Here is a 13470-nt window from a genome sequence, read left to right as displayed (position 1 = left end):
GCCTGGGGTGTGTAAGTTTTGGGAAGAACTAATGACAGTGATCTAAGAATAGCACAGAGCAGCAGAATGAAGTAATGTTTTTTTCCTCTTCTTCCTCCAGATTTTTCTTTCTATAAAGTAAATCTTTTCCCCCTTAACTTTACAAATCTTGTTCCAAAGTCTTTCATTCTTCAGAAAGCCTTTGCCAATGGATGCATGTTCTTCTTGAACGAGCTGGGGGTCTGCTCTCTCTGTTACTTAATGCTAAAGGAATGTGGTTTTTCAGATGTTCTCTTGTTTATGCTGTTCAAACAGCTACACTGTACACAGTACCTTGTAAATATTTTATCTTAATTTGTATTAATTTTGAGCCCAAGTGTCCGTATTGTAATAAAATATTTTAATGTATAATTTGTATGTGTATTAACATTACTGGAAGGAAAAAGAATAACCTGACCTGGCCCATCACTCAAAATCCTGACAGTTGAAAGAATAGATTTAACTTACAGACTACTGATGTTGCACTCATGAACATTACTCAGGGAAAATAAACTTTCACTCTCTACACTGAAACAGAAACAATTCATGCTTTATGTTGTCCTTTATCTCCTCTTCTTTGCAAGCTTCATCTTGTGTGTGTATCCCTACAAATCATGACACATGATGAGTTTGGAAATTTTTCAAGTTGGATGCAGTCTACCCTCTGCTTAAAATGTTGTCTCTTTGCCAAAGCTGAAGATCCCTAGCAACTCCTGATTATTTGTCTTTTTTCAAGAGTTAGTCACTGAAGTATATGTTTTGTTTAATAGTCCACAGAAAGCACCCTGTTAACTGTGTAAAAACAAAGGCTATAAAAGAAGAGGCAAGTTTTACCCATGTAAAAGTATACAAAATATAAAAACCCAACCCTCTCCCAGTTTACCTGTGTTTCAATAATGGATAGAATTACTCAAGAATAAGAACTTGCAAAAGTAATCACTTCCTTGATGAGAAATGATGATGTGCATATGCATTGCCTGCATGCATTTATGATGAATTCCTAATCCTTACAGGCCTGTTCTTTCAGATGTTACCCTACATAGCTGAAACTGCCAGCTAGCACTAGTTAAACACACCTGAAAAAAGTATATTCTTTTCTCTAAAACTGTCAGTTTTTACTGTGCAGTTTTGTGGAAGTTAAATTTCTTGCATTAAAGACAGGGTACAATTGACTTACATGCATTTGAACACCAGTTTGAGCTTTGTTCTTTCTTTTGTCTCTAAAAATTTAGTGCCTGTTTTTCCCCCACCTTATTCTTCACATAACTTGGCCAAAAACTGACTAAACCAAGTGTAGAGGTCAAGGGAGATGCTCAATTTTTCACACAAGTTCAGAGAAACAAACTGTATGCAGAGGATCAATTATTTAGTGCTAGACTTTGTGAGGTTTGTTCCATTCCATCCATTAATAACAGCCCACCTCTCAAAGAAAAAGTGAATTTATTGGTGTTTCTCAGTCAAGCAAGTAAGTTTAAAACCAGGGATAAGAAAGAGCAAAACATCGGCATCCCCTGCTAGCCAGGGCTCCAGCAGAGTGTGGATCAGTTTACATCAGTCAGTTGTAAGGTCCAGCCCCACTGACATGGCAATTGCTGAGGAGTTAATTGAGGTAGAGCAATAATCATTCCCTTTTCTCCTAGGGCAACCCACTTCAGCAGTTCCTTGTACCCAGCCAGCTTCACCTAAAATAGAAACATACACTGGAGTTAGAACAGCACCTTTTCTAAGTACATATCATTGCAATATTGACAAAATAAATATTGATCTATAGCTACCTTACTAACCAAGTATCCTTAAATGCTACTTACCAGCCAAATGAGTGATAATTATTAAAGGTAATGGGAAAACATTTGCAAGTAGATATGCAAGTAAAAAAGCTACTCATGTTGGGTCTTGAGAAGTACTTAAGGCTGTAGAAGGTACATAAACACCTTTTGGAAGTATTTGGGGTGGGATTTAGGTCTAAGCAGGGATCGAGGTGCCACATTACAGAGCTTTGCATCCCCTATTTCCAAAATGCCTGCTTCCCATGGTGGAACTTGTAGTCTTGAAAGAGCATCACTCTTACAGAGTGCAGCCACGTATCTAAGAGAAGGCTGATCTGAAGGACTAAAAACCACAAATAGGTTTATGGTGACACTGACACCAGCTGGTGACCTGCTGGAGCAGCTGCAGACCAGTCTCTGCTGCTGAGGAACAATACTCTCTAGTGCACATAGAGTCTAGCTGCCCCCCCAAAATTCAAGAGGCATCTCCATCACTTCTGAAATTACTCTCTCTCCCTTTTCATGGAGCTGTCTTGGCACCAGTCAGACAACTTTCATATGGAACTACACCAGAAGGGGCAGTCCAGAAACACCCCTAATGCATTTCAGCAGATAATGGACATGTAATGCATGAGAGCAGAGCAGAGCTAAGCCAAAGTGAATCTCCCCCTCAAATGCACACAGTTGATACCAACTTCTGCTTCCTTTGGGCTACTTGCTGCTTTCCAACGTAGGTGTGGCATCACTGTCCTCAACTTCTGACCTCCACTTGGTATAAGATGCACATCTAGGGTCACACTGACTCTTCAGCCTCCCTGGGCAACAAAAACCCTGCGGACGTTCCCTTCCTGCAAGGCTTTGACTTCAAACAACTGCACAACTACAGCAACTCCAGTATCACCAAAGTCATGAGGACAGCTACTTCTAAAGAAAAGTCATGCTGAGTTAGAAGTCTACACAGGAAACAGGAGGGGTGGCACAGTTTTCTTCCCTGCTCCTTGGCCTCTGTGATTCTTAGTTTGCAAGCTAAAGCCATATCCCAGCAACATCTCAGTCTAATTGTGTTTGTTAGAGAAGAAACATCCCCCTGGGAGGCCTATGACAAGGAGGTCCCAGAAAGAAAACAAACATTTTGCTGGGTCTCTTCCAAAGTACTCTGTCCTAAGAGCTAAGCATTCCCAAAGGTGCCAGAAACTTAAATAAACACAATGGAACGTGATACATCCTAGGAGGGGAGGGGTGTGTGTGTGTGCACTGTCTTTTACCTGTGTTTCTCCAAGCTTAGCCCGTGGCTCACCAAGTTCCAGAGTCCCAGAGCCTGGCCAGTTAAGGAAGATGGCGTTGACTTTCCCTTCTTTAGGGCTGAAAGTGTACCTGGTTGGAAATGGGGAATACAAAGGCATGTCAGTTTTCCCCTGTAAATTTCTGGAAGTGATATACAAGAGTGCTTTCAAGACTGGAAAAACAGATTAGAAAAGTCAAGATTAATTGCATTTTCACACACAACCATCTTGTCAGATGAATTATGCCCTTTAATAATGTACTGTTCCTTGAAAATTTGTTCCAACAAACTAGAGGTAATGAAGACTATTAAAGAATTGACTACAGATGTTTACCTCTGAATTAACTTTAGCACACATGTAACAACTCAGCCATATAGGAAAGATACTTGCAGGATGTGGAATCACTAACAGATAATTGTAGGTTATATTCAGAAAAACATGGTAATTCCCATCTATACACCAACATGTGAACTAAAATAATTTAATAATAGTATGAGTGACAGAGTTTCCACCTTGCACAGCTAGTTTTTAAAAATACTATTTTCATCATTATGCCATTGGAAATCTTGTGGCATACCCCTGAAATATTCCTCCCTCCTTCCTTCATTTAGTTAGAATTTTTTATTGCTCTTGAAAATGATTTTACTAAACAGTCAACAGTTCAGCATCTCCAGGCTAAAGCCAGATGGCCAAATCTTACTGGGAATGGGAGTAAAAACACCCACTGAGACAAGAGGGTCCAGGCCAAAACCCTGATGGATCATTAAGATGTTAGAGAAGCTACAAGTAACGGGGCAGAGGGGAGGCCAGAGACTGGCTATGTTTAGTGACCAAGTAATTGCTGTTACCTTCCCACTTTCTTTCTAAACATCAAGTGACATTGAGTATTCCTTTGTTTAGATAAACACTTCATAGCAATCTTGTATTTCCAGATTTTTTTTTTTTTTCATTTCTGTTGCCCACTGGAAGGAAACAGATTTACCTAACAGATTAGCCTACACCAAGAAGCAAAAGATCACTAAGAAATGCTTGCAGCTTTGCTTTCAGCCTCAGCATCATCCCAGAACTACAGTCTCTACCTACAGCTTAATCCACACTTTTAGATGCAGTTACTGACACTAACAAAGGTGTTAATGCCTTCACCACATACCAACCATGACAGTGATTTCCGTAGCATCAAGTCATTAGGGATTTCAAAGCTTCACATAACATTGGTGCTGCTTTCCAGAGCCTGCATTTTGGTTCAGCAGCCTTACCAGACTCCTGGTGTGACCGTGTCATTCTGTGCTCTCCACGGTTTCGTTCCATAGATGGCCTCTCCGTTGACCTTCAGCCAGGCACCCACCTGCCTCAGGCGCTCCTCAAACACAACAGCGATGCGACCATCGTGAGTGGGCCCGATATTCATCAGGAGATTTCCTCCACAAGACACTGTTTCTGCAAGTTGCTGAAATGTTTTCAAACACACAGAGCATATGGTTCTGAGTAATGAAATCACATATTTGAAGTACTTTCTAAAGTCTGCTGTACTGCTTCAGAATGATGAACCAAATGAGTTATGTTTCTGCTGCACACTGAGACTTTGGGGTTCATCCCAACAGTTAATACAAAATTTAAGCTCCCGTGAAACAAAGCTCTGCTGTCAATTTTTACATCAGAAAACAGCCCCAAATACCTTCTTGCACCAATATATCTACCTGAATCTACCTTACAATCAGATCATACAACTCTTTATCATTTCAACTTCTGCAAGAATGTCATGAGGGTACAATAGGACAGATGATTTCCCTGCACCAGAGTAGAATAAGGCTAACAGTTGCTACTTCATCTTTATTCAATCTTAGAAAAGCAACTTCCTCCTTCCTCCTGTTTGATGCTTTTCCTATTTTACAGGAACATCTGTAAAACACAAGGAAGCCTCCTACAAAGTCTATAAAATTTGTGTTCATATCCACACTGCCCTCCAGAGATCATGGACTGAGATGCTAAGTCTGAGAGACAGCTGGAGACAAGCTGCTGAATTAATTCAAACTTTCTGCCTCTGAAAAGAGGTTACTTCAACTTGAAATTGTCTTTTGCAAGGACAGCACTAGAAACAGATTTGACTTAAGCAACAGTAACAATCTTTCCCTTATTAGCTGAATTTTGCAATTAAATGAATTATTCTGAAAGACTGATCAGTCTTACTTGCATTCAGGTTTCCTAAGCTTCAAATCTCTTTTTAATACCTTAGACTAGTAAGGGAATCAATGTTCTAACGACGCCAGCTGTCTGCTTCTGGTAATGTTTACCTGTATGTCTAAGGAAAGTGCCTCACTACAAAGTAAAACTACTGCTGAGTCATAAAGTGTTTCTATCTGTAAAGGGGAAAAGATGTAGACTTTAATCAGGAGTTCCTAAACAGGAGCCCTGAAACTGCAACTGTTTGCTTCTCATCAGCTTGCATATGCAGTTACCAGAGAAACTTAGTAGAAAAGGTAATGATGAGATGTCCAGATCAGTCCTTGGCCAGTTATTCACAGGGGAATGGCTTCTAAGAAACTGACTGAATTTTTACTAGAAATTCATTTTGTAGAAACGATTAAGAGAAAAGTTAAGAGTTACATGGATATTCCATACCACCAGCGTTAGGCTGGAAATTGACAAAATTATTTATTATTTCACAGATTCACTGTTGAACTAAAATAATATTATTTATAAAAACAGATACGTAATTGACCAGCACAATATAATAATCAGGAGAGAGAAATGGGGAGTGGCAGCAGCTGCTGTGCCCCACGGTACCTTCACCAAGTCCTCGATGGCGAGGTAGTCGCCAAGCCGCGCGTCCCTGCGGTACCCCCAGGAGCTGCGGTCGATGGTCATGCAGTTCTCCCACTTGTGGGGCAGGAGGTGCCCGGGGTTGTAGCGGTCACTGCACGTGTAGAAGCCGCCATGGGTGCAGATGCTGCCAACTCCCCAGCGGTCATTGGTCACTACTGTATCCCGGACTGGGCTGGGAAAAGAGGAGTTTTATTGCTTATTCTATAAAAGGCAGTCACAGCCAGCATAACCCCTTCCCGCACACACCCCTCCCAGGAACTAACATTTTGGATGACTTCTGTACTATTAATTTATTACAGTAAGATTAAGTGCAATGTCAGGAATTCTATTCTCATCCTTTGCTAATAAAAGGTCCAGATCGGCATTTCTTAGGGAAATAAGCTCCAGACTTTTACAGGAGCTCTGCCAGAAATCACTCTGCACTTCATATCCACTGCCAGATGTTCAGTCTGCGATGACAACAATGTACCCATACTCTCAAATTGTCCTGCTATCCTGTGTTTCTGTGCAACAGCAAATACTTATGGAAGACTATGATTAAACAGAATAGCCAATACCATCTTAACTGATTAATTTGCAAATGTGTTTAAAAACTACAAAACAGTCTTTTTCTAAAGCTAGCTTTGATAATTCTAGGAAAGATCTTGATTCTGTATTTTAGGAGAATTATTATTTTGTTAAGTCCTCTTAACTAGAAGTAACAGGTTCCACAAAACCAACAGAAAATGAAACTGGACACAGAGCAGAATTTTAGATAAGGAGCTAAACCAGCATCATTATGTACCTGTCATTATACAGCCAAGCCAAGAAACCAGTGCTGTTCCAGTAAGTATCTGGAGCATTTCCATCCCCATCAGACCAAATTATTTCTGGCTGGTACTTGGTCACAATTTCATAGAGTTCTGGTAATGATTTGCTGGTTGGAAACTTTCTTGTCTTAAAGGCATTGGTGGCATCCTCAAGGAAGAGACGATTAAACCATTCAAACAGGGAATGGTATAACCCAAAATGCAAGTCAGTCCTGTTTCTAACAGATGTTGCTAGCTCAGCAACAAGATCTCGCTTTGGTCCCACATCAACAGCATTCCAGTTCCAAGAATATTTGGACCCCCACAAAGTAAAGCCTAAAACCAGAAAAATCAGAGGATAAGAAAGAGAAGAAGAAGAGAGGAAGTTACACTTCTTCTTTCTGGAAAATGGTTGAAAGTGTTGCAAAAAATAAAATGATAAAAATGATATATGTAATAATATTGTTGTCATGGTATAAAGTGTACCTATAACCTGTTTATGCACAATGATAGTAGTTTTAAGATCAGAATACCATGTATTTTTTAATACATACACATATATATTTATATTTTCAATTTCTGTAAAGCTTAGGATAATTATTCCTTCTCTTTAATTATTCAGTCTATTCGTATGTCCCAATTAAATTAACTGGATGACTTTTAAAGCCCCTTCCGACACAAGGCATTCTATAACTCTATGACTCTATGAAATTAACCAAAAATACAGCAGCTTTTGAGGCATCTACATCAAACGTGAACTGTATATACACGATCAGCAGCTGGAAGATAAAATTGTTTCTCAGCTGCAGAAAGCCCAAGCTATCATTTGCATTCAAAGACTGTTCTCTTCTCTTCTGTTTCCATCTTATGCAAATGTTCACTTTTTGTTTGCCTTCATATTTATAACAGCTCAGTCAACTACTCCATACATGTATAAGCAGAGGGCAAAAACTCCTGAAACAGCTTTTAAAATATCAGCATTAAATATCAGGAGGGATTTGACCTTTCAGATATCCACCAGTCCAGCACAAGCACTTCCAAATACTACTGCACTGCAGACTCAGACCACTGCCAGAGGAGCTCCACTCTCACTCTCAAACTGCTTTATACTCACTGCCTAATAAATCTTGCGACATTTTTGTGAACTGGATACATGCAATTGTATTGACTACACAAACAACCTAAAAATTCATGCAGAAGGCTATTGGACAGAATCCTGGTTCTTTTGAAGTCACTGGTAATTTCACCACAGGCATCATCAAGTTCAAGATTTATGTGTGTCAGAGCTGAGATTAAAATTGACACATCACAAATTGCCAGCCTTGAACCCACATCTCACAAAGACCAACAACATTCATTAGATGTATTCTAGTATATCTTAATATTTTATACTTTCTTTGCTACTGTATTTCCTTCCAGAAGCTTTCTTTTTCTTTATGTTTCTCTGCAAAGCATCTTCCAATTACAGTGCTCAAAAACCACAATTGTGCCTGTAAAGCTACAGATCTGGTTCAACGTTTTGGCTTCTGTGCACTACATCAGGAAGAGCTATACCTTCCTAAATCTGAAGCTGACTCCTAGAACATGCTCCTAAATTCCTTGGAGAAACCAATGGCGTTTGTTAACTGCCTGCAAACAGCAGCTCTCCAAATGTTAAACAGCGCAGAATTCACTTTTATGGTTCCTTCAGCAATAAATCGCACAGAAACAAAAAATAAACTATGGCCACTGCAGGAAGCTCAGCTGCCACCACCACTTCAGGCTGTCCTCCCTACAGCAAGACAACAGCAGCACAATCTATTGCTCCTCCTATGCAACTCCATGGCCACAGCTTTGTGTAAGAGTCAGGAAAACACTTGCACATTTCTTGGGTAGTTTTTGTTTCCTCTCTGGCTGTGGTGGGCCAGGTATGCCTCTCTGGCTTTCTCTATGTCTCTAAAAAGGCAGGAAAGTCACCTGCTTTTTTCATCTATTGACAGAAATGCAACAATTACGAACATTCACAAAGCTTCCACTTACCCTCATGATGTTTTGAGGTTAAGACAACATATTTTGCACCTGAAGCCTTCAGAATATCTGCCCACTGGTTGGGATCAAAGAACTCTGCTGTAAACAGAGGACCAAAATCTTCATAACTGAAGCCAGGTGGGTAATTTGCTTCCATAAATTTCACATAGGGCTCTCTCTTTTCCTTCTGCCAGTACCACCTATAAAAAACAGAACAAAACATGTCTGCTGATGTATTTTTAGACAAAGAAAAGAGAATTGAAATTATCAGCTCCTATTTAACACTGAGAGGTAGAGGCTTTGGAGGTACATGACACTGGCAATAAGACAAAATTGCTCCAGAAGAGTACTGATTATCAAAGATTTCCTCTTCTCTATCCTGTTTGTCCATGCTCTACATCTTTGAATCACTACACTTTGGAAAGGTCCCAGAATGTCATCTGAACCAATGAAAAAAGCAGCTACAGTTCGAGAATGAAAAAATGACAGTCTTGGTCAATACCCAGATCTCAGAACTGTACTAGAGAGCACATACAGTCTGGGTAAGCAGCTCAGGTGGCATGAGAAATGCTTTTTTCCTGGACTTGCATGACTCACCTCCTCAAGTCTCACACCTCAGCCATCAGGCATCTCTGCTCTGCCCCCCACTTTGCAATCCCTGCCACCCACAAACATGGGGACCATCAGCTTTACCTCTCTGACAGACCCGAGTCCTCTACACAACTGCAGCTGAGTGACCCAAAGTCCACAGCCCTGGGGCCAGAGAGAGCTGTGACCAGGTCACTGCAGCCTCTGCACACCTGAGGCTCCAAAGCAAAGGCACCCTGCTAGAAGAAGGCATGTCCTCCAACAAAAACCAGCCCCTGCAAGAACGCCACACACTTACAAATGCATCTCTGCCACCTTCTTATGAATGAAACTGAGCAGTAAAAATCCTCTTGTCAAATTTAGACATATATGAAAATAGACTGAAATGAGTTTCTCTCTCTTGTCCAGAGCTGGACTCTGACCTCAGCTCTCTAAGACCATAGTGTGAACATTGTTGTAACCTTCCCAAAACCACTTCAGCATAAACCAACACAATCTCTGGCAGCCAACAGGGAAAAAAACCTTAAAAGAAAGAGGCTGAGACAGCTTTCCTCATTGAAAGAACCTGGGGCAGAGGAAATAACAACAACAAAGAAAAGCAAACAAATTTTTTAAAACAAACAAAAAACCCACTCTGATTTCAAAGTATGTAATTTCTTAAATTAAAAAGTAACAACCTTGATTCTGTCTCTTTGTCACATGGTTTGCTAACATGAACACTTCCATGCTGCCATGAATAGAGTCTAGAAACATCCTTATCAAGGCTGTGCAGCTCTGAGGGAAGGAGGACAGGATGGGTGATAATAGTTTATGACTTTCCATTTGAAGCTGCTAATACAGGACCTCAGTCATCTGACTGCATATGCTGTCACAAGGCCCTGAAGCAGCTCTATACCCACACCTGCCTAAGGATGGGAGACTGCAGGAACATAAAAAGCAGAGTTTTGGGGTCAGAAACCAAATGCTCGATCCTGAATCTGTGCACTACTACCAGAGTTCAGCACTCTGAGTGAAGCTTGAAACCCAAACCTAGTTCTGTCCCACCCCTCCAAAAGTAATTTATTAGTAAATGTAGTCTGCATTAAAAACCTGCTGAACCCTTGAACTGAATAATGAAAAGAACAGGTAAAATATTGTCAGAAAACATTGATTAGGTACATGCTGGCTTGTTTTGCAAATATTGTAATTAAGGTTCACCATAGCTCTGCCACAAACCTGCCCACATCTTCATATTGTAAATAATGATGTGTCTCACTTGAAGTCTCACAGGAAGTACTTGGTAGACGATGGAAAGATCACAGCAAAAATATGCTTACAGCCAAAGGGCCTGAACCAATGAACACTCACAAAACGAAGGTTTCATTGAGCCTCTGAACTAAAATTATTTGAAGGATCAGAGCTATAGGTTCTCTTAAGAGCAAAGCACTCTTGAATAATAGCAGTAATGGTAACAAAAGAGAAGAAAACCATCAGCAGCACAGCATGTGCACAAGAAGACAGCAAGGCTGCTTGCCAAGTAAGGGTAGTGATGGGCTCCTGCGCTCCCCACAGTGCTCCAGCAGCTGTACAAGGCTGCTCCAGAGGCCGGGCGATCCCAAACACCTGTTCCCACAAGGGAGAACCCCTTCACCCATCCATTCATGGTGGTCCTGGAGGGGTCTCTTTCGGCCACTCCACCAACCACCTCTCTCACCAACACTGGTGTGCTGCAAAGCACTTCTCTCAGCTCTACCAGCTCTCTGTTTAATTTAGTCACTTCAGCCAAGGTATTCAGGGGTTTTAGGGCTGGGCAGACAGGCGCTCAGACACACCAGAAGCACTTTAAACTCCACTTCCTCCGCAAACGGCGCCATGGAGTCCATGGCCTCGGGTGGACACAGAGCTCTTCCCACACACCTGAGCTCCATGGTGAGCCGGCACAGGGGCTCCAACCCACACCACCGCTGTACGGGGAGACACCACACCATCCCCGCCTGCCCTGAGCGCTGCTCTCCAAGCAGAGCCCTCGGGCCGCAGCCGTTCCGGTGCGACCAGAACGCTCCGGCTGCAGCTCACCAGAACCACTCGCTGCCGAAGCTGGGCACCGAGAACACGCCCCAGTGGATGAAGATGCCGAACTTCGCCTCGTCAAACCAGGCGGGCAGCGGCCGGGCGTCCAGCGAGCCCCAGGTGGGCTCGTAGCGGGGCCGCGCCAGCAGCAGCCCGGGCAGCCCCAGCAGCAGCAGCAGCGCCGGCGCGGCGCGGCCGCCCGGGCCCGACATGGCGGCGGCGGGGGCGGGGAAGGAGGCGGCTCCGCGCGGCGGGGCTTGCGGCGCTGCTCGGCCGGGCCGGGCCGCGCCGGGCTGGGGAAGGGAAGGGGCACGGGTGGGCCGAGCTCGGACTGTCCCCGCCCCGCCGAGCCCGCCGGCCGAACGCGGGCGCCGGGCTCCAGCTCTGCCCCTGGCGGCTCCCAGCCGCCACCGCCGTTCCTGCGCACCGCCTCCGCCCCGCCCGCCGCCGGGGGGCTCGTCCCCATCAGTGCCGCTCTATCTGGCTGCTCGACCACAAATTGCCTCCTGGATTTTAAGGATTTTAAGAAAATGAAGTAACTGGCTGATGCCTCGGCCGACATCCCACCGTGCTCCTACCCTGGACGCCCCGTCAGCCTCGCCCGGGAGAGGCCTGACGGTGTCTGCTGGATCTACAGCGGGGCCCCGGTCTGAGCCTTGGATCTGCATCCTCTCCGCCTGCTTACGACCACAGGCTCAGCTTCCCTCCCCTTTCCCAAGAAGGACAGGGTGAAACATCGCTCTGCAGCTCCTTCCAGCCGACTTGAACGTGGAGGCTTCCCAGGTAGAGAGGTGCTCCAAAGCCTGTCAAGGAAACATTTCTTTGATCATTAGAATGGCCTGTTCTGGAGCTGCCTCAGTTCCGTAGAAGACACTTGACGTTTGTGCTGTGGATCACGGGTGGCAGGCACACACTTTAACAGATACATCTTCCAGCAACTTGTTGCCCGAGCTGGTGCTTCTCCAGTCTTTCCTGACGCCAGAATTCTGTATTTTTATTTCAGCCCCCAGCTGCCATGGGACAGTCTTTCCGAAATAATTTGGTTTAGTCAGCAGATACTAACTTTCCATAATCATCACCACAAATGGAAGTTTCTTTGGCAATCTCATCAGAACAGTTGAAAATGAATGAGCAGGCAACTGAACTAATCTCTCTCCAACTGGGAAGGATGTTCTATGGAAACAGAGCTTCAGTTTCCAGAGCCATTAAGCACAGCTGTTACATCTAATTTAAAAAGTATTTCAAGGGCTGTGAAAACAAGATGTACATCATTTTGTAATATTTTCATTTATATACATTGGTTAATAAGTTACAGTCAGATAAAAAACATTGTGATTATCATATTATTCTTTCTGACTGACTGTTCACATTACTCTGATTTACCAAAGCACTTTGATATTACAACAGGAGCCTCTTCATATCTCTTTTACATTCACTGTTGACCTACTTTATGTCTTCTTTTGCCTTCACCTCTTTAGAAGTCACTTTGCTTCTCAAAAGGAATCTTTAGATGCCTTTGACCTTTTGCTATGGTATCCTTTCTAGTTTATCTTTTGATTTCTTCATGTTCTCCTTTTTGATCACACTAAAGGATTGCAGACACTGAGCCGCTCCATAATGTGGGAATTTTGAAGCATACATTTTGTACAGCACGACAAAGTTACAATTGCTCTGTGGCTCAAAATGTTTGGAAGGAAAAATGATTTTAAAAAAGCTCAGGGTCTGACCCAAAGCTTGCTGACCTGCCATAAACTTTGGTGAGGTTTGAAGCAGGGACTGTGTATTTCAATAATGAACTTGATCACATCTCTTAAAAAAGAAAGAAAAGTGGCAAACATTTCAGTAAATAGCAGTGATGAGTACACTTCTGATTAAGGCATAAATAGGTCCAGAAAATGTCACTAGCCCACACACGCCCAGCTACTGAAGTCTGTGGTGGGGAAAAAGGTCCTTGGTGTACAATCACATTTGTAATGATGCAAGCTGCAAAGGGTAAATAATAAAAATAGCACATTGTCAGCTTTTGTGACTAGCACAGGACTGGTGTGTGCAGCTGCAAAAGCTCTCTAAGCATGGGTACAGCGTGCTGTCTGTGTGACCATGGAGCCTCTGGGCCCCGTGAGAGGGACTGTAAGCAAGGAGCTCACG

At 43.0% G+C, this 13470-nt stretch overlaps 1 protein-coding gene across 1 annotated transcript; it reads right to left on the bottom strand.

Annotated features, from left to right (window-relative positions):
• Positions 1 to 1441: 1441 nt before the first annotated feature.
• Positions 1442 to 11309, bottom strand: FUCA2 (alpha-L-fucosidase 2). Its single transcript, XM_048296233.1, has 7 exons — positions 11170 to 11309; positions 8698 to 8885; positions 6675 to 7014; positions 5852 to 6062; positions 4324 to 4514; positions 3050 to 3158; positions 1442 to 1700 (listed from the first exon to the last, which is right to left on the bottom strand). The coding sequence occupies exons 1-7, from the start codon at positions 11238 to 11240 to the stop codon at positions 1560 to 1562; spliced, it is 1251 nt and encodes a 416-aa protein (XP_048152190.1). The 5' UTR covers positions 11241 to 11309; the 3' UTR covers positions 1442 to 1559.
• Positions 11310 to 13470: the final 2161 nt, after the last annotated feature.

Source organism: Corvus hawaiiensis, chromosome 3 (genome assembly GCF_020740725.1).
Source record: "Corvus hawaiiensis isolate bCorHaw1 chromosome 3, bCorHaw1.pri.cur, whole genome shotgun sequence".
Lineage (NCBI taxonomy): Eukaryota > Metazoa > Chordata > Aves > Passeriformes > Corvidae > Corvus > Corvus hawaiiensis.
This window is presented reverse-complemented; position numbering and strand designations above follow the sequence as displayed.